The 22,458-nt window shown below is 39.6% G+C and overlaps 1 protein-coding gene and 1 long non-coding RNA gene across 2 annotated transcripts in view; one reads left to right on the plus strand and one right to left on the minus strand.

Moving 5' to 3' along the window:
- The first annotated feature begins 362 nt into the window (after window positions 1-362).
- Window positions 363-6,674, plus strand: LOC102078085 (uncharacterized). The gene is made up of 3 exons (XR_003222340.1): window positions 363-408; window positions 1,532-4,154; window positions 4,265-6,674. It is a non-coding gene; the product is annotated as an uncharacterized LOC102078085 (long non-coding RNA).
- Window positions 6,675-19,480: 12,806 nt separating this feature from the next.
- The window catches only part of antxr2a (ANTXR cell adhesion molecule 2a), an 82,958-nt gene continuing 79,980 nt past the window's right edge, over window positions 19,481-22,458 (minus strand). Inside the window, exon 18 of the mRNA XM_005451508.4 lies at window positions 19,481-21,987. Within this exon, the coding sequence (XP_005451565.1) occupies window positions 21,949-21,987 (39 nt within the window). The 3' untranslated portion in view covers window positions 19,481-21,948. The remainder of the gene's footprint in view (window positions 21,988-22,458) is intronic.

The following is a 22,458-nucleotide window of genomic DNA, read 5'->3' on the forward strand; positions in this document are numbered from 1 at the left end:
ATAAAGTCACATAGAAAATGAATACTGTATTTTTTGCACTATAAGGCGCACTTAAAATCCTTTCATTTTCTCAAAAATCGACAGTGCGCCTTATAATATATTATATTATACGCCTTATGTAGCAATTCTGGTTGTGCTTATTGACCTCGAACCGATTTTATGTGGTACACGGCGCTCAAAAATCTGTCAAAAATTGTTTTAGTACGACTTTGGTAAGCTACAAAGCCGCACAGCTTGATGGATTGCATTACGGCTTCCATAGTCAGGAGCCTCGCGGAGTCATCTGGGTCCTAAACTCCGTCCAGTTCAGGTCCCAAAGTCAAACAAACATTGCAGCATCACTGAGAGTTATAAACTGACTAAATTCTTTCATCTGTAATAAAATGATCAGCGTTGCTGCTTTACCAGGTAAGTTTAACATCCAGGCATCCATGAAAACAGAATTTATTAAATTTAACGGAGTTTTAAGTTAGCAGGAAGTTAGCTCGCTAGTTTCCACCTAAACATGATACACCATGTTCTGACTGAGAGATTTCTGAAAAAATTAAAATGTACAGCTCTGCTATCACTTCCAACATAAATGAAGACAGAAAACTAAACAGCAGTGATGTTTGTAGGGTGACTGAAGTTGGACTAGCTGGTATATATTGATTTGCTACGTGATCGCTAGCGACACAGCTATGTTAGCATAACATAACCAGTGAAGCTGGAGGATGAACGCCAACTTTTTTCCACTCGATAAAAGTTAACGTGAGGGTTCCCGATGGTTAGGGACAAATGCAATTGCATGGCAGGATGCTGTAAATGGACCAAACTTCAGTCAGGAGAACAACTGAGATAATCCATCCACAATACGAAGTTAGTCATTAATATACTGCAACAACATGGGACTAGAGCAGCTGGGAGAGAATTCAACATTAATGAATCAATGGTACAGAAGTGGAGGAAGCAAGAAGAATGAGTTGAGTAAAGTTTGACTTATATGACTGTTTGTTTTGCTTAATGCGCCTTATAATCCAGAGCGCCTTATTGTCAGAAAAGTACGGTATGTCCAAGTTCTTACTGCTAAACGTGGCTCTACAAGCTACTGCATCGTGGCTATTTTGTTTTTCCCCACACCGCTTCTGAATTTTAGTTTAGTTTGTGTTTAATAAATAACAACAAGGTGAAATATTCTATATGCTGTTGTTCATCTGATGGTGTATTTGAATAATTGTAGATGCTAGTTTGATTCACCCAGTAAAAATAATATGCCAAAACAAGAGCCACCCGCTTTAAATGATCCCTTTGTGAAGTTAATATTTTCAGTCACAGAAAACTTCATGGGGATATTTGGAGGATGTAGTGATGGTACATAGTGCTAAATTGTATTTATAATAACATTTAATCATTTAATACAGTATAATAGCACGTGACTAAAACTCACAAATTGCTCCTCTTCAGTTCCCTATAGAAAAGACATGCTCTACATATTTTAATCTCATCTGATTTTCTCTAAAGGAAGGTCTTTAATACGTGTCTTTTTTTACAGGATAGCTGGAAACAGGATAAGCTGTAGGGCCATCCTGCCATGACTTCCGCTCTGCCTTAAGAACTCTAAGAGTTAAGCTGTGTAATATGTCAGAAAATTCCCCAACAGATTTTCATTTGGTCCTCATAATAACATCAGCGACCCGCCAGCCAATGATCCGCCCAGTGTAAGTTTGGAGGTCACGTAAGTTTGGTCACGCTATTGGAGATTACAGCAGTATCTCCAGACAAATAAAATATACAGGATTATGTAGTACATACAGTACAAATGAAAATACATATGTGCTCTCTCATACTGATTATTATTGTTGGATAAAACCCTGAGGGACACATCGGATCTTTATACAGCATTGACTGAATTCTCTGAAGAGACGGACAGATTTCTAATGTAATCAAGATCGTGGGTTTTTCACTGATCCCACTGGCTAAAGCCCTTTGAGGAAGGATATGTGTGTTAGCAGCAAATTCAGTAAATGCACAATGCTGTTTTACATGGAATCAAATATATTCTGACATGTGACACTCAGGTAATAAATGCATTTAAATCATGTAGGTCTAGATCTCTTCACAGATCTCTGCGGCAGCAGACAAACATGTAAGTAAATGTGGAAACTTTTGATTAGCTGTTTTTATTTCTTCAGAAAGTTGGAATGATCGTATAGCTGTTGGTATTTGGAAGCTCTGCACACTGACTCACCTGCAGTAATACATAAACCAAAATGTGCAACGATATTATACATCTTTATGAATACAGTGTCCCCCCAAAAAAGCCTCCTCTTCATTTATTTTAAATGTACTATGACACAGTGAGGACTTTGAGGCAGATTCTTAGACAGATAAAGAGATGGACGTCAAATCAAGCAAAGATTTTACTGACATACAATTCATTATCAGTGCACTGATCTGACAAATCAAATATGTAAGAAGATACAAAGAGGGGACTTTGTAAATAAACTTGCTACAGGTCTAGATATGTCCATGTTGCCACGACAGTGAGAATTAATGACATCATAAATTCTTGAGCTGCTATTTAACAATATGACAGAGCAGTTTTTCTAGAAGCAGAACAGCAGTCTCCTAGGCTGAAAAATGACAATGTGAAAAAAAATTAATTTCAGTGAGTCACTCCCAAAAGACTGCCATGTTATTTCCCTTTATTTAACCAGGAAGTCCCACTGAGATCAAATCACGTTACAAGGGCTAGCCAAAGTACAAGCCATACTACCTCAAAGTATTAAAAGTGCAGCAAATACAACACAAAATACAAGATCTACAAATAGCCACAACAAAACAACACTACTGTCCTCTCAAGAAAAACATCATGCCACACATGTCTGCTTTACCACGGTCCTCATTACACCTGTACATCCAACAGCACATATTTAGAGTAAAGAGTTTAAGGGCTTCCTGAAAATTATTCCATGTCCAAGGTCTGTATGAAAATGCCTTTCCCCCCTGATCTGTCAGAAAACTCGGCACATTGAAAGCAGCTGTTTGGAGTAACACAGCTGGAAACTGTTGGACCTGCAACAGAGAAGGTTGCAAAGGTAAACTTTATGTAGCAGCAACGCAGACACTTGGCATGTGTCAAAAATGTAGAGATGCATTATACACCGAATAAAGACTGAATGTTTACCGTCATAATCAAGCACAGGCGCAAAGCTGGTTCCACATGTTTTTTTTAAGAGAAGAAAAAAAACAATATGAAAACATTCAACTTTACTTACAGTTTGACATCAGTACCTAATATTCTAATTTTTACCTGCCATACAGGGCAGAGGGTTTTTTAAGTGTTTGAAGACTTTTATTATGGAAAATTTTATTTAGAACAAGGCAGTTAAAAGGCACTGAAGTGAGGTATGTGAGACAGTTTGTACAGTACTGGGAAATATTTATTTGCCAGACCTTCAGTACGCGGCGTCTGGTTCATACCAAGTTATTTTTCATTTTGTCTTTTGATATGAAATCAGAAAATGACCCATTGCTCTCTAAACATCTCATTTTTCAAACTAAGCCTTCCCAACATCTTCTCACAGGCAACAGGGGTCTTCAAGGAAAGACGTCCAGACGCTTTTCTTTCCAAGCTGCAGAGACTACGATGACCTGGATGGCTGAGAACCTTCACAGACACAGGCAACAATGTTCATCATCTGTTCAGGCTACAGCTTCAGTGTCCAGGTTTGAGATTCTTTGAGAGAAAACTTAAAAATGAGTCTAGCACAAGTCACTAACCCATCCATCAATGGTGTTGCTACATACTAAATCAGCTGTGGTAGGACACCCCTGTCGCCAAGGAGACACAGTCTTGGTGACCTGGGCAAATCCCACTTCAATCGTTGGCCTGTATAATTCAGAACATCTCTTCAAAAATGAGAAAACTTCCCCTAGTGCATGCACATTCATCTCTCTTTCTGTATGAAATTGATTAAAGTTATGCCTGATTAAAGGTGTAGCCACAGGTTGATGCCAGTACAGGCAGCTATCTGCAAGACGTCTTGATGCATGCTCAATCATCAATCAAACGCTATGTCCAGATGAACAGAATCAACCTTTTAGGTCAATCTGCAAGACTTAACTTCAGTGAATAACTTCACTGCGCCGATCTCCTGTTCTTGTTGGTTTAGGTGAGTGAAATTCTATTATTATTATTATTATTATTATTGTTTAGCACTAATTAGCAGGCAAGTGTCTGGATTTTTACTTTATTTTCCATCCATTCTCTTCTGCTTATCAGGGTTGCAGGGGTGGGGGATGTTTGGGGCATCCTGGAAAGGTCATGAGTCTTTCACTGGGCTATCACATAGAGATAGACAATCAGAATCACCAATTAACCAAACCGCACTAAATGCATGCCTTTGGACTGTGGGAGGAAGGTGGAGCATCAGGAGAGAACCCACGCAGACACGGGAAGAACATGCAAACTCCACACAGAAAGACCCCGGACAGAAGGTGGAGTCAAACTCAAGACCTTGCTGAGAGGCCTCAATTTATCACTGTGCCACCTTACTGCCCTTATTTATTTATTTTTACTTATTCTTCAAGAGTCCACAAACCACTAGCTGACTTAAGAAGGGCAGCAGTCTTTGCTCCAAACACCAAACACATGACCCTATTTTACATGTAATAGACACGTTTGCTACTAATAAAGTGAAAATTCTCAACCAACAGAGCCCCGCATTTACAAAAAAAATCCAAAATATATAAAATGTGTGAAAGAAAAAAAATCGTATAGTTAAATCAAAGACTAAAACTCAATGTGATGTTTTTGAAATGTTACACATGGCACCTGAAAACAATACCTGGTGTCATTTTTTCTTGCTGTTTACTGCTGTTACAGTGCTGACAGTTATCATTAGCTTCAAAACAAAGAATAGATGAGACTGAGCGATGCTGATGGTGTCAGAGCTTGACAGGTTTTGTAGCCTGGACTGAAGGGCTGATATCAGTGACTGTGTTTCTTTCCAGCAGAGAAGGGGGGGGTATTAGAAGGAGGCAGTGCAGGGTTGTAGATGAGGCCAACCTTCGCCCAAGGCCTTGCTCAGGTGAGGACATGTCAAGGAAATCTTAAGCTGGAGCTAGATTTCTTCACGGCAGAGCCACACAGGCCCCCAGGGGCCACTCTCACTTCATTTTAACGTCATTCACTTTCATCCGTCCAGGCGAGTGAGATGATGGAGGCTGTTCCAGCCAACTGTCCGAACAGGATTTGGGAGAAGTGCAAGTCAATGAGGAAGAGGCGATACTAGTGAGAGCGATACACGGAGGGTTCAGGAATGATTTTTGCTGGTGCCGATTGCTTTAAATCAGAAGAGAAAAAAGCATTGTAATTGTAATTCATCTATCATAGGCACAGAAACAGCAGTCTCTAAAGCTCTTTCATTAACCTCACTAAATTCTTGGTTGTTTAAATATTGCCTGGGTGGCGGTGACTCAGATGGCAAAGCGGGTCGTCTATTATCTGATCCCTGGCACAGACACATGCCGAAGGCGCCTCGCATGGCAGCTCTGCCACCTTTGGTGTGTGAGTGTGTGTGAATGAGAAACAAACTGCAAAAACATTTACAGTAATTACACAAACAAAAATGTAAATGTGATTCTGATTTTAGGGACAGTATGTATTTTGATGCATTTCCAAAGCCATACTCTGTCCATCTACTATACTGTAGCAGGTTTTTGAGTTATTAATAAGTAGTAACTTAATAGTCAAATGTTTAAACAATTAAATTATAAGTAGTTTTTAGTAATCACTTGGAAGTTTTTCAATTAGTGTTTATTCTTGTCAGTTTATTTCTGCATATTTTTTGAATTCCATACAGTATATATTGCACAATACTGGAAAAAACGACTTTTTATCCTGTGTCACATGTTTGTTTATGATAATAAAATGTTTCTCAGTTTGCCTTCATCTAGCAAGGACCTCCAACTTGCACTGGGGAATTTGTGGCCAAGACTAAAGCAGCTGAAAAGGGTGGATGAGAGTTCAAGGAGGAGTTCTGTTAATTTACTGGTCAGACTATGTTCCTGTAGAGCGGTTACTCCTCCACATTGAAAGGAGCCAGTTCAGGTGGTTTAGGCATCTTACCAGAACGCCTCCTGGTCACCTGGTAGGTGAGGTGTTTTGGCATATCCAACAGGAAGAAAACCCCAGGCATGACCTGGGACGTGCTGGACAGATAATGTCTCTTGGTTGCTTGGAAATGACTCGCTGTGCTCTCAGAACAGCTGGAGAAGGTGGCTGCAGCAAAGGAGGTGCGGCCATCTCTGCTTATACTGCTGCCTCCATGACCCGGGCCGTATGGATGGATGGATGATGAAATATTGCCTGTGCTTTATGATAAATGTTTTGTTGATGATTACACCCTGTGAGTGAGAACGTGTGCACTAAAGCCTAAACCATTTAACGAAACCTGCTGCAGTGTCAGCAACTCACGCGGTGTTGGTTTAGTGATATGTGTGACTCACTTAATGTTTTATGAACTAAAACAATTGCTTTTTACAAACTTCACCATTTTTGGGGCCTATACCAAAAACAACTGTAAAGGTGAAACTTAATAGGGGATAAAGAGGAAACAACCTATGGGCTCCATGGTGCCTCCAAGTGTTATTAACATCAGTAAAAACTTAAAAAACAGTAAAAACGTTTATTTTTCCATGAAAGTATTATTTTTAGATTTGATTGTGAGTTAACATATTTTTTATATATATTATGAAATATGTTAGACCAGTTGTTTCTTTCCATTTTTACCCCTAAAGTTAGGCTTTGTTATTAAATGTAAATTGATATTTAATATACAGGACTAGGGGTGGTGTGTGTGTGTGTGTGTGTGTGTGTGTGTGTGTGTGTGTGTGTGTGTGTGTGTGTGTGTGTATTGAATCACTTTTTGACAACAACAACAAAAAAAAAATCAATTAAGTGTACTTTCGAAAACGTTAAATCGTTTGTTTGTGTCACATAGCCGTTTTTAAAAATATGAGCCTGAATTTAATTTCAGTAGCGATAGGTGTGGATGAATAATTTTTCCAAAAGATTTGAAAGAACAGAAAGGGAAGAAAATTAAAATCGAAAAGTTGTTTTTTCTTTTTAAGATTTTGTTCCCTCGTCTTATCTTTCCTATTATAACCTGTGTTTTTGAGCTGAGTGACCAAAACACCAAAGTGCCCCCCCCCTCGCACCCAAAATACCCTATTGTTGTGTTTACCTTTACACAGATGTCTATGAGGTTATCAAAGTCTGCTGTAACTATTTCCTCCTGATCTGGTTTGCTGAGGCTGGAGTGCAAAACAGGATAATCAGGAGGATAATCTCAGTTGTTAATAGGATGGAACAAATATGATTTATTCATCAATTGTTTGAAGACTTTAGGCTGAAACAAAACAAAGGCAGGCCAACGTAGGTAGGGAATTATTATATATACATGTACATAATCAAACTGGGATCAGGGATGAGACTTGTTTTTGGCTCAGTCCGTTGGTCAGCTGTTATGTTGTTTGACTTCACCATGTTGCTTTTGGTGGATTTGGAGATGAGGAAAAATCCTGGAATTACATGGATTCCACCATACATGCTAAAAAAATTAAATAATACATGCCGCAAAAAACAAAGTGAAATTCACTTAGGAAAGATCAACAAAGTATCAGCACTCTTCACCACACACTTCAGATGGTAGCACACAACATCCTGCCAACCTCATGAATAAATTATTCCACTCCTCACTGCCAAACTGTGCCACAATGAGCTAGACTGTATTTTTGCCATTTAAATTTCTGAGCCCATTTTCATGCAAATGGGAAATTTATTGTCACAAACCATGTAACGCTGGCAGTAACGCCTTATCTTAATGAATATCAAGTGCGGCTGTATTTCCCTGCTGCAATAGCTCACTAATCAAGTTTTAGTTGGAATGTGATTCATAAAGGGACGATTCATGGCCTCTCGACTTACACTCAGACTCTGCGGCCTATACGACTCCGTTATAAGGATTGATGAAGTCATCCATCAGATTGATCGCCAGCATTCTACCAAATGAAAATGATTATCAAATTACTGTGGCCGAGGCGTTAAAAGACCCCTGACTCGTAAAACTTGGAAGTTAGAGCTTCTCTGAACCCACTCAATTAAAAAGTAAGAGGTAATCGCTTATACATGCTGTTAGTTTGAGTTATGGTGGTTAGTGCGGTCTCTCTCTGCTGGTGCTCCCGAGTCTATTGTGCAATTACTTAAGAAATGATACATTAAACCTCCGAAGGTACCAAAGGTTTAAGTTCAGGTGACCTTTAAAAGTGCAGTAAAGTTAAATAGAAAGTTTGACTGTACGGTTTTCTTTTTTCTCCTATTAAAACTGCTCGAATGTTGCTGTGAGACATAATCCCCTTCCTCCACTGTCTGTAGCGTGACATGAATTCTTTGTCTGTAAGCCAAATATTGATATTAATCAAAACCTGGAAATGAGTTAAGCCTCTTTACTTGTTTATCGGTTTGTTTTTTGACCTTTCACACCGGGGTGAGAAACCACTCTAGAGTAGGCCCGCTCTTGCCTTCTGATTGAAGTATTAATTTGTCTGCAATATGTACAAGCTGCAACATCACTGTACGGTTTAACAAAGTATTCAGGATGTACACAACAGAGGCTGCACCAGAATTAAAAACACAGGATATGTCCATCACTAACATAAGATCTCTCTTATTTACAAAAAAGATTAAATATGACGAGTAGATCTGTTTTACTCATATTTTATTTATCGTGACAGTACAGTCATTTTAAATGTTCTTACCAACGAGCCTGGGTGATTGATTCGGCTGAAACTCAAACTCACATTCACTAATGAGCAACTGGTTTTTGTACTGTGGGAGCTGGAGCACCAGTATAAAAACAACTTAAGCGAAGGAAAAACATACAAACAGAAAGGCAGAGGGCGATCGACAGGTTCAAATCTACCACCTTCCTTGTTGTTAGGTGATGGTGCGAACCACTGCCACCCACTAATGTAATGTACTGGAGAAAAAAGTTTCTGTACCATAAATTACTAAACTGGTACAAAATGAATTCAATATTTTAAGTGTTGCAGTAAAATGAAAAATCAACAGCATAACTTTTCATGTGAACGACTGATAAAGCATTTCTATATCCGATGAAGTTTTTTCAAACACTAAATTTACTGTAAAGACCATCTTGAAACATGAACACACCAAGTGTCAAAGCCAGCCTACATTTTAGATCAGTGACTCCTGAATAGTGCATTTTACATCCACTCTGATACTTTATAAGGGGGTTGCACATCGGTTAGAGAGCAAAAAGGGCCATAAGACTATTTTTCCCCACAATACTTTTAGTACCCTTTATGAAATAATCATGGATTGGACCATCTTCATTAGACCCATCTTTAAAAATGATCATTCTTTTTATTTTAACTGCACATCTGCAAGATTTAATCATTGCATACATAGTTGTGCTGATATCGAGTAAACAAAATCTGTCGACAGATGAACAGAGACAAATTCACGCGTGCCAAAGTACTCCAAATACCTTTGCTGGGTTTTACCACGATGAAACAAAGTGTAAACAGTACCACTCGTCCTCCCTTCTTCTTGTGTACCTGTATCCTACCTTCATTAATAAAATCCAGATTTACAGTTAACTGTTAGTCCACTTCTCTAAATCTCAAAATTTCCAGATTAAACTAATTCATTTAAAAATTAAAAATACAATCAAGGAAACACATAATGAAATGTCATAGTCCAAAAAGAAGCTTTTGTCCTTAATGTGTTTTTACATTCTAAGACTTGACTTGTGGCTGATATTATATGAAAACCATAGAAAGAGGAATGAAATAAAAAAGTAAAATAAATATTAGATTTGAATGTAAAACACTATTATGCTTTTATTAACTATATACACTGAGTACCCGCTCCATATTTCTAATACTGGAGATGTTATGTTGCTATAGCAGTGCATGAGAACCCCCTCAGGTTGGAACGAGATACTTTAGAGAAAGGTGTTCAGGTACTACAGGAGGAAAAACAAAAACATCCACTCTCACTGATGCAAACTAAGCTCTTAACTCCTGTTTTTGGTTAACAATCAAACTCATCTTGCTGCAGAGTGGAATACCTCACCTTCTGTCAATAAACAGTTTTTTTCCTTTCTAAAATATGAGCTTTAGCGCTAACAAAGAGGATGATAGGCGCACATGTAATACTCTCACTTTCTGGGAGGAGAATGACAACAACAGTAATTCCCTGAAGGCTTTTGTCCCTTTGTTTTTGACAGCTACTTCATTTACCACCATATGACACTGGGGACAAGGTGACAAACATGTTGTTGTCTGTGTGCACATGAAATTGTTTGTTTGCATTTACAAACCACGAGGTTGAGCTAATACCTCGCAGACTTTGCTAGATTATACAGTTTGAGAGGTATCAATCAGCAGCCCTGCCTACTACCTTTTCTGCAGTGGACCAATAGGAAAGCAGGGAGTGAGCACCAGCCTCCACCTTTCTCCCCTTCACTCTCACCATCTCCCTGTCCTATTCTCCCCTCATTCACTGAGGATCAAGCCTCCATAATCCCTGGATTTTATATCCACCAAAACAGCTTGGGCCCATCAGCAAATTGCTATGGCATATGGTATAGGTTTATGATTCATCTGGCACATGCATAGCAATGAGAGCCTCATCATCCGTGGGCAAACACCGGGAAAATATCGTAATGTTAAACGATGCCAGCCACGGAGAAAAGTGGCACCGGGCATGTGGGAGGCCTGTGTTTGTTCGGCCCAGCGAGTGCAGCAGCTGAGGTTGTAAACAGCGTTTCAGATCTGCCCTCCTTCCGCAGTCTGGCCTAGATTAGGGCCTGCTGGGAGTGGGAGCTCCGAGCAGACCTCATCTCCAGGGGGAGAAGAATGGAGAAACAGAACCTCAGCAAAGCTACTATTTAAACACCAATGTCAGATTTTTGGCCCGGGTTTCAGACCAGTGTTTTCAGTTTAATATTAGTTTTGATGAGATGCTCATGGGTATTTTTGCAGCCCCTTTGAATGACATGTACAATACATACATGTGATTAATACCATAACTAATGGCTTCTTAGGTTTGTGTTTTACGCCTGTACTTCTAATTTCGAAGGTATAAGCAACAAACACATGCACTTAAAGAAGTCAGATGGTACTTTTGGAAATCTCTTTTTAATACTGTAGCAAAAAGCTGTACAAAAAGCTGGTTTTAGGTACCGGAAGGTTAATCCTTGGTTTTTGTCTTTTGGAGCCTAAACATTTTTTCACTGAGCTTGGAGGATAAACTTCCTGGATGGCCTGTACCACACAGAGGTCCCAAACTGTGAAGGCTTCATCTTCACACTTTGAATCTACTGCAGGTCCCTAAGTTTAAACCACATTTTTCTGACACGTCAAAGTTTTATTCAGTTAAACTGCCATAAAAAGTTGATTGTAACTCACTAGGAGTGTGATCCAGCCAACACACCTCTCTGCAGGATAACGTTTCACTGTGCTACAACCGTATTTTGCTTGACCTCCCTGCATTCATACACATACAGTTTCTATTTCAATCCATTCAAAATAAGAGAGAGCTACTTCTTTTGAAATGCAAAATGCAGAAGGTATCCCAATAACGCACTTAGTATGCAAGTCCAAGTGGTTACTAACACCAAATAGAGTCAACAAGACCTTTGACTGGTCACCCAGGGTTATTTTTAGTTTCTCCATGTGAGCTCTGACATCTGCAACCTGAAGCTTTCTAATGGCCAGCAGGGGAAAACCCACTAAAAGTCCGTGGGAAAATAACGAGTGCATCTGTGACATCAGTAAACACTTTCCTGGTGAGTTTATAGCCTCAGTTGTTAGCTTCAAATCATATCCACAATAATGGTTTTCATTTTGCAAATAATGGTTGTTGGATCTTTGATTTTAAACCAAAGTTTTGAGGCGACATGCCAAAGAGTTTATTCAATTCATCTGGACAACATTTTATCACTCATCTAAGTGACGTCTTCAGTCACTGCAGGTTTTCCCAACCTTAAACAGCACAGTAGCATTTGAATGAGTGATGAAACGTTTCTCTCTCTGAAAACATTTCATCCAGATGAACTGAATCAACTTTCTGGGTTTTCCTTACCTGGATTACCAAACATGCAAGACATTCAGGTGACAATCTTTCCTCTTATGGAGCATGCGTCAAGAACGGGGCAAAAAGTGCCTTTTATTGAGAGCTGATTACTAAAAGTTCAGTATAAAACAAAAAAAGCACAGACCTTGAAACTGGGCAAAGAGCAGAGACACTAGAAGACAAGCAGAAGACAAAGGGGTATTTACTCAGAGGGCTAATTATGAAACAAGACACAGGTGGGGAAAATCATCCACTGATGAGCGCATGGAAGGGAAAAAAACAGGAAGTGTAAAAAACAGAGACGACTAACAGATACTAATAGATGAATACTACATATAAGGAAGAAAGTAACACTAAAAAAGACTCAAAGCTAAAGGAGAGCACATAACACGTTTGGTCTCTTCAGTCATTTTATACCTGTCTGCTTGCATATGTGTCGTTGTGTTGGAGGATAATTTATTGTTTATCATGGAGGAATTTAAGCACACTTTTACAAAGCAGGCATGTGTGATATTTGAGTAAAACCACCCAGACGTAACAGACTACAGGGAAACAGCAAAGTGAAGCACCACCACTGCTTACCTCATGTATTTCTTTGTGCAGGAAATCAAAAGCACATTTCACCAAAGTTAACTCAGTTCTCATTAGTATCAGAGCTTCTCACTGCTTGCTCACCCACAGACATAATCCACTACATTAGCACCATTTCCAAACATCTGCTGGAGAAGTCAGAGGCGATCTGCTGCCTCTTCTGCTCATGCCTCTTTGGAAATGTGACATGATTACATACAAACACCTCCAGCCAATGTTCCCCTCCGCCTTCATTAAAGTGCAATGCAGAGCGCTGCTGGCAAGGTGACTCGACCCGGGTCTGCTGCAGCTCCACCCCCATCGGTTCAGCCCAGGCTCCCAGAGCCCCATGCGATTGGCTCAGAGGGCCATCCATCAGTGTGGGTAGTGGGTCAGTATGGGTTCAGACGTGGAGCAGAAGCGACCACGGCTGCCTGCGTGGATCTGCTGCTCAAAGAAGACCTGCCATGAGCTGACAGCCAGTATGTTGGAGGTTTATCATTATCAGGCTCCAGACGGCCTGCTGACCCCTCCGGCCGGACAGGTGATCTCTCCCTGGCCGCCTGACTCAACATATGCCCCCGTGGAGCTTCAACACACATATTGTGCCATCATTATTTCATACCTAGCAGGAGCTTCACGTAGCACAGCCCAAATGTAGGTGCAAATGCCGGCTACTGTGAAAAGAGCTTTTTTCCCCGCATAAGTAGAAATAGGTTGGAGAGGGAAACAAAGCCCAGAAATGGCATCCGTAACCTTTTGTATGTGTTGGCCATCTGCTCATTTTAGAACAGCTTCAAAAACACTCGACACAAGCGATTTCAGAAAGCAACACAAGTCTTTTGTCATGTCGCTCACCACTACCAGAGTCTTAGCTTAATATCTATCACATGTTTGAAAACTGATCATAGAAATTTACTTTAAACATACACTCTGCACACGCAGACTCCACAGGAACTCCTGCTTATCATGTCACTTCACCTGAGTGGTAAATGTAAAGACTGTAGCCAATGGAATGGCAAATAGCATTAAAATGTTTGTTACTTCAAGACTTTTATAAAGAAATTTTCTGTATCTACACTAAATTAAAATCGCCTTTTAATGTATAACCATGAACCACTTTACAAGAACTTAGAGTTGGTAGACCTCTACTCGACTAATCTTTGTTTAAAGATGGTACATATTTTAATTTAAATGAATTTAACAGTTAGAACTAATTTTTTGTGCTAGTATACTTTAAGGGTTGATATGCATTAAGTCCTGTTTTGATTAGACAGTTAAACATAAAAGGGCTGCATGTGTGTTAAACCATTTTGGCAACTGACATATTAGTTCGTATCCACGTTATGTCAAATTCAAGATGGTATTTTGTTTTTTAACCATTTTTTTTTTTACACATGATGCAAAATGATGCAAATCAAAACACTCTGAAACTACAGAGTATACATAGATTAGATTAGATAGACCTTTATTAATCCCTCGGGTGGGTTCCTCTGGGAAATTCAGTTATAGAACTTAAATAAGAAAAACAGACAAAACCACCTTGATATTACTCACTGGTGTATGGAGTCCTGTTTTTAAACCACATTTTATTTTAACATTTTGTCCATTTTGGAGCCTCAGGCTATTTAGATGAAAATGCTGTTAGCTAACTTAGCTAACTTGCTAACTTAGCTTGCTAGCATTAGCAAGGCACATCCAAAGGACACTGAATGTTTAATAAAGATGGACATAGCCACTGTGATACCCTTATCTTTTGTGACACTACGTAAGGAACCTGACTGAAAACCAACGTGCCAGCAGAGTACATTTTTGGATGTATTTTGTCTGTCTGGGAACAATCGGCTGGTTTACAGCTAATAATTGACTGTATATGAAATATAAATGTCCTCACCATTTTGGAGTTTTTAATTGAGTGTCATGACCAAGGGTTGGGTCGACTGTACAAAAACAGTAAGACTGCAGGCTCATGGGGTAATTGTCAATTACATTATATCCTGTTTAATTGTCCTTTCTGACTCTAATGTAAACTTAACATGATGTTATATCCGATAAGACCCCAGACATGAAGGGAGCAGAAGCGTTGTTTTCCTGTAGATTTTTGTTGAATCAGACTTTAGCCAAGTGCCCCCCAAACATTTCTGCAATTTAGTTCAATGCTTTATATTCTAAGGTATAGAACAATACAGAGAAATCAGATGACCCTGTATGAGCAAGCATTTGGCGACAGTGGGAACAAAAACCTCCCTTTTAACAGAAAGAAATCTCCAGCAGAACCAGGCTCATGGAGGGGCAGCCATTCACCCTGACCAGATAGGGGAGAGAAGCACTTTCTATACCAGGGGTGGGGAACTCCAGGTCTTGCGGGCCGGTGTCCTGCAGGTTTTAGACGTGTCCTTGATCCTCCTCAACATGTCTTGAAGTTCTCCAGAGGCCTGGTAACAAACTCATCATGTGATTTAGGTGTGTTGACGCAGGGTGTTATCTAAAACCTGCAGGACACCGGCCCTCGAGGTCTGGAGTTCCCCACCCCTGTTCTATACTGTTCCCCTTTAGGTGGTTCACAGAAACACAGAAAAAAAGCCTCACCACCAAAAAATGTGCTATTAGTGCATGAGAAGTCATATATGACAAATAGTTGCACTGAAATATTCCAAAATGCACCAAACACAAACAAGATGTAACTGAAATTAGGGTAGGTAAAGCAAATGGCACCCACCTGTAACTGAAAGTGACTCTTTATGTAGTAATGCACAGAGATTTAGGCCTTTCTAATGTTTAAATGAGTTATTTATTAAAAACTAAACAAAAAAGTCAAACACACAATCAAAAAGTTTTTTATCATGGGTACCTACGTGGAATGACGTTTTTGGCACTTTGTCAGCCCTGGAGCTTTCGTCTTGATGGATAACATCATTTAAGAGCAGAACTGAGTCACTGTAGTTGCACCTTCACAACTCCACATTCACTTAAAGCCATTGGAAAAATCACACAACGTACTTTCTTCTCTTTCGTCACATTAAAGCTTTATGACTTGCATTACATATATGTGGCTTTCCACTACTTTGCTGTTCTCTTGAAATAAATGTACACCATTACCAACACTCTAATCATCTTACAGGAGTTCTAAATCTTTATCAGCATATATAGTATATTGGGCTTTAAAATTCACAGCAAGCTCACAGAAAAGAGCATCAAGATAAAGCTCTGAAATCCCAAACCGTCAAGCTCTCCTAATCCTCCCACCTGCATTTTCCATAGCCGTCAGTGAACAGCAGCCCTCCATATCGCCTGAGAAGGGGATTTAGTTGTAATGCTCTCGGAAATACAATGCATAAAATCAAGTGTCAACTCTAACAAGCTGTTCTTAGGGCGGATGGACGGCCCTCTGGATCTGACAGGGTCTGGGCTCAGGCTTTGAAAGGTTAGCGGCTATACAGCGCTGCAGCATTTGATCCCACAGTTACCCAAATTTCAGAGACAACTGTGCAAATCTGGATAACCTGGGAAGCCAGACGGGCTTTCGGGGGGCAACAGCTGCTTAAGTCCGTTCGCTGCCTGCCAGAGAAACTTTATCAGGGGAAGTGGAGGTTGAAATTTTATGGCAGCTAAGCCCCCTCCATCAAATTGCGAAAACAGAACCTTGTGGCATAGATCAGGATGGATTTAGGAGTTTGCTTGCTGTTTTCTTGGCTGCAAGCGCTAATATAAAAATAGAAGAATGCAAAGACCTTCGGATGCCGCTGTCCTCGTGTGCCACTTTTATTTCAAGCACGACGTTAGTTTCCATCTGAAATACAATAGTGAATTACAGGCAGACGCCGCTACAGTGGAAGGACGTGAAATTCTCCAGCGTTCAGTCAGAAAATTACCACCAAAATTCACTTCTCCTCTACGGCGCTTCATGTTTCTGTTTTGTAACACATTTGTGAATTTCTTTCCCGCTAAAATGAAGAATATGTGCAGCGTCTAAGCTTCTTTAAACACACGACATCTTTTGGGTAAATCGGCTGCTTTATTCTCCTCTCAGATGTCTTTTCATCTCCAAACTATTTTGTTTGTTCTAGTATAGCAGTGTGTTCATATGCACCGAGTCCATTTACATAGCACATGATGTATAAGCTTGAATGACAGCATGGTATATAAAGCGGCTTCAGTGAAGTAAAGGCAATAAAACAGATGAGTGAAAAATGTGTGAAGAGTGTTTTTGGAAGATAAACTCGGCATCGCTGCGGTCGCAGTTTGTTTTTTCTTCTTCTTCTCATTTATGTGTGTTTTATTGTTTTTATTTAAGACACATCAATGGCTACACAGCCTCCATAATGATAAAAAAAAGCTTTTTAGATCTTGTTGGTAGCTCTGATGACCATCTCACAGCTGAATTTTCCCAGAATGATAGCGACTCGATCCTTGGATTTATTTCATCTCAAGTGATTTTTTTTACCCCTTCTGTGTGAAGACATTCAGCTGGTGTTTGCTAGAAACTCGGACTCGGTCTCACATTTTTATGCGATCTTGCAGAGCGTTCAGTACTGACGAACACAAACTGAGAAAAAAAGAATAAAGGAGGAAATTCATCATGCAAAACGCAGGAAGAAGAAAAAAAACTTTAGTTTATAATTTCAAAAAATGAAACTGCATCATGTTTGAAACAGCAGCAGTGTTCATCCAGTTCGAGCGAGGCTGGGGTAGAACACACGTCTTTTGTAATATCCCACAAATTAATTTGCTAGTATACAAAAAAAAAAACATTTAAAATGCAAAAATTCAATTTTGATCAGCACCACATCTTTACCTGCAGTTAGATTAGTCATGCCTTCCAGTTGTTTTTATTTCTGTAGTTATTATCTTTTAATTCATTCCTTTATTTCAATGTGTTTAATATAAATATCTGACATGTGCAGTTTAAAATCAGAGGCCAGCTTCTACATAAACCCACCCTGTGGAGGAAGTCGTTGCCATGCACCAGACTTCAGTCTAGAAATGTCAACTTTTATGGGCTGAATACTAAAGTCAGATTATCACCAAGTGCTTCCTGCAGCCTGCTCTGTTTAAAACAACCCCGCGTGTAGCTGCCGTCCTAAGCACAACGGTAAACAGAGCAGACGAGCTGATATTTCACTAAAGCTGTTTGTAGAGTTGTGCAATTTCATTTTTAGGAAAAAGATGATTTCTAATGTCTCTGTTTTCTAAAAGCTAAGTCAACGGTCTTCTCATGGTTTAGTTCATTACTGAATCATGCTGTATGTAGAGGTTTTTTTCTTTAAAAAAATGTTTTTGACTAATCAACAATTAAATTCCATAAGTGAGTTTTTCTTCAGTGTCTTTGTAAAAATTGTCAGATTTCAGTTACTTGCAAGGAAATGATAAGATTATGACTCATATTTTATTGCTGTCAATAAGTCAATGTATTTGTGTGTGTTGTGACTATATAACTGAGAACGTTTTGAATACTTTTAATTTTAATGATTGATTAGTCAGTTTGTCAGAAAACATCAATTCCCCAGTGGCATCATCCTCCATCTACTTATTTCTTCTGAACACTGGAACTGCTTTTACTTTAATTCCTTTGTGTGGGATCAATAAAGTTAATCTGATCTCGTAGGCAGAAGAAAAAAAATTGCTTTATAAGGATATAATAAATAATTACAATTAAATTAAACCACAGTGTTAATTAGTCTTAATCCTGTTTCTTTTGTTTCAGAGGAAATCGAGACTCTTTAAGGATCTTGCTTGACTGTGAGAAGATGATCACTGCTACATTTATAAATTCAGTAAACAGCGTTCGGGTCTGTTCAGGACATTTTAGGTAAAATGTTGAAAGTAAAAGTAAAAGCTCGATGTCCAGACATGCAGTTTTAAAGAAACTGAGCCTTGTTTGCGCCGTTTGATTAGATTTGTTCATGCTCCACCTCTGCATCAAGTTTCATTAAATTTGACACAAACCAACAACAAAAACAAAAAACAGTCGTTATGACTTTACAACCTGTGAACAGCTGAGTGTATTTTAGTTTATCTACTTGTAACTATTACGTGCTTGAATAAAGAGCACCCTTTATTACTTGTGACCACTGTTTTGACTTTTAAACTTAAGTTTTTTTAAAAAGGGGTTTTATCAGGAAAAGTCAGGTATGTGAAGGTAATTTCAGCTTTGTGAATAAGTAACATCTTTACTATATTTCAAAACTGACTCATGGACTTCACAAGATTATTTCTTGATGTTTAAAATACCAGAAAGAACATTCAAATCAGATTTTGCTGAACAACACTCATGAGTGAAGCATTTAAACTAAGAAAAAAGTGTTTTCATGACACGACAAATCCTTCCTCAACACGGCGGAGGGGTTATTGTATATACAGCCTACACACACACACACACAAACCGACCCGTACACACACACACACCTCAGCTGGCATCTTGTCACAGCATGCAAATGTGGATAAAGCAGAAGGTGTACGAGCGCATATTTTTTACTAAATGGAAGACCTCATTTTTGGGGCGTTGAAGACCTTGAAGGGATTTTGTTTGTGTGTGTGTGTGTGTGTGTGTGTGTGTGCCTCCGGTGACTGACTTCACAGGGGGAGAGGCTGCACACTGTCCACTCCTCTGTCCACACACACTCTGTATAATCACGTTCCCTGTCGGGCCCTATAAATCTGTAAGGGCCCAATTAAAGATAGCCTTTAGCATGACCACCCCTACCAGCACACATGTGTTAAAAAGAGAGAAAGAGGAAGAAAAAAACCACACACACACAAAAACACTGTTCACTTTCTTGTTGGATGTATATTTGACACAACAGACTGCAGTATACAACAGTGACAGAAAAAATTGTCAGATTAAAAATAAAAACAGTGCAAAACTCAGAAAAGCTTTAAAAACAAAAGAAGATGCAGCGGCTCACACGGACGTGAGTCGAACGTGGTCTTTAAGGTGCTACGTGAATATAAAAAAAAAGACTTGAAGATATTAAAATGATAAATTACAATTCTGCACATGAAATAAGCTGATACGGAAAGTTGTGCATGCATATCGAACTGAAGCCGGAATTTGTTGTGTGAAGTTTAAAGTTGTTGTAAAGATTTTTTTAAAAAGTACAAAAATACTTGCATTTATAAAAAAAGCATTAATTTACAGAGAGGTACAAGCAAATTTGATTTGTTACCTTTAAATGTACAACAACGGCGTATGTGGTGTGGGGAGGGGACGCAGCGGTGACTTGTGACATGCTGTAAGCAGGATGAGTTGTGTTGTGACTGCTATGTAAATATCTCATTAGTTTGGGTTAATAATATTCCCGTGCTCTCGGTTGCTACATAAAGAAGACAAGATCTAAGTGCTAAAATTTCTTCGTCCCCTGTAAGTCCAGAGCTGATGAGCCTATTAAATGTCAGCCTGCAAAATTATGCAAGAGGCTAAAAGCATTTAAGTCGAACATAAATACCAGCGCACCCCGAGGATTCGATTCAGAATTATTTATGTCCCTCCGATCGGGACGGAGAGGAAACAAAGGAATAATTAGTCCAGCGTGTTGCTCGCCGCCCGTCTCGCGCGCCCTCGTGCCCACCGAATGCGAGACGCTCGCCCATTCCCCCTCAAACTTGATGGTTGTTGAACTTATTTTTAGTGTCATTTGATAAGCTTCCCTGCTTGCACAGAGACATCCCACTGACCCAGCCACTGGTCATTGTCTATACCGCTTCCCGTCAAAGCCGGCACGCTTTGTCAGGTTTCGACTCGAATATCCATTTTGCGTCTGAAGTACGGTATCCAAAGTGACTGGATCATTCGAGCCTTTTTCTTCAGCTGCTGCCCCCTTTCCTCCCCCACAGTGTTTCCGCTCACACTAACATCATTTGGGATTGGCGTCGTGACAGCGCGCTTGAGAAATCCACAATATATTTAAGTACATATCCCTTGCTTTTTGGGTTGGGGCGGAGGAAGGGGAGGGGGACGAAATAATTTCTGGAAATGAACAATACTTATCCGTCCATCGCATCCGCTGCTTTGGGTTTGCGTTTTGGACGCGGTGCACCGTCACCGTGGCACCGTGTCCTCTTTTTTCCTGTGAATAACGCGGTAATAGGTCATTCAATGTCAAAAGGCATAAAAAACAGACAGCCAGGTCTTCACAGGCTGCTGCTTGCTGTTGCCTTTAATTATTTTAATTAAACTTTGATATTCCGCTGCTGAGAGAACTAGCGAGTTGCGACGCAGCTCGGGAGCCCTCGGAGAATTGAGACGGAGAGTCGGGCAGCGTCGAGGCAGCCGCTTCTATATCTTAAAACTCTTAACTGATAGGCCTGTTTATGGTTTGTGATGTGCTACGCCTTACTGAGCAGGGAGCAGACTGAACTAAAAACAGGGGCAAAAAACACCAAGCGCCATGTCAAGGTCTTAAAGGCATCAATCCCTCAAACCTAGCTGGAGATCACCCCGGTCAGGAGGCTGTCCTGCGGTCGAATAACGCTCTATTAATTTCCTTGTCCCGAGTGCATAATGAAAGGAAGGTGTATTAAAAAAAAACAAAAAACTAAAGGGCAAAGTCTTGGTGCCTTCCAATACCTTGGGGCATCCTGTCTACAATTTGTCATGCGTGTGCACTTCTCAGTGTTAAAATGACAAGATAAGCCAGTCAAAGGGCAGCCGCCAGGCATCCAGCACTGCCGAAGTTGGAGAGGAGTCGTGATGAGACATTGCCAAAAGGCAGTGGACTTCTGCACTTGCGAGGCCCGCTGGGATTATTCCGACTTCCACGCCAAAGGCAAACAGCCCCTTTCTCCATGTTTTTTTCTCTTTTTTTTAAGATAGCTTCCGTCTGTGTCCACGAAATGAGGTTTTTCACAGAAGCTGCAATATGGTCAGAATATGTTAAGCCTTTGGTGCGCATGAAAAGCTAACCGTGTCTGAGTGCTAAGTTCTGGGGCGTGCTGCATTCCTGCTTTGGCCTTTTTTATTAAATAAAAAGATTTGGTTTGAGGAAAATCTAGTAAATAAGTTAATAAATGAAAATTAGAACACTATCGTTCTCCCCTTGTGTGCTTTTTAAAACTGCAGAGAGGAAAAGAACCAGAGGGGGAAACTTTGTGCACAAAGTGAAGCAGAGCAAACAGATAGTGGTTTTAGCTGCAGGGCTACACGTCTTTGAGAACAACCTGAAATTCTTCTCTTGTCCACAGCAATCAGCACATGCTGGTTTTCACACAGTAGTTCTTCTTCTTCTTCGGTTTTACTGATGCTGCACACGGCTGAAATTAACACACCGGCCCTGAAAATGACACACACACACCAAGAGTATTAAAACTTTAGTAATAAACTTCCACTTTGCATTTTACTGCAGTTTTTCAAGCAAATTACACATTTTTTAAAAATTTCTTAATATTAAATAAAATGATTTGCATTTGATTTCGAATTTGCATAATTTGAAAACCTGTATTCCTGTGGGTGATATTTTCTATACATATTATATATTCTTTAAATTGGTAAAAAAAAAAAAAAGTATTATTCAGACAGCAAAATAAATCAATAAATATTGCGATTATATTATAAAATACTGATATAGGTCTCCCAAAATGATCCCCTTCCCCACCAACAAAAAAAATAAATCAAAAAACAAGCTGAAGAAGATTTTCATAAACACAGCACACAGAGAACACACACAAAGCCTGTGTAAACACACCGGGATGGATATTCAGGATAAATCAAATGAAACAAATCTACACTGAGCTGAAATCTTTGT

This window comes from Oreochromis niloticus, linkage group LG12 (genome assembly GCF_001858045.2).
Source record: "Oreochromis niloticus isolate F11D_XX linkage group LG12, O_niloticus_UMD_NMBU, whole genome shotgun sequence".
Taxonomy (NCBI): Eukaryota; Metazoa; Chordata; class Actinopteri; order Cichliformes; family Cichlidae; genus Oreochromis; species Oreochromis niloticus.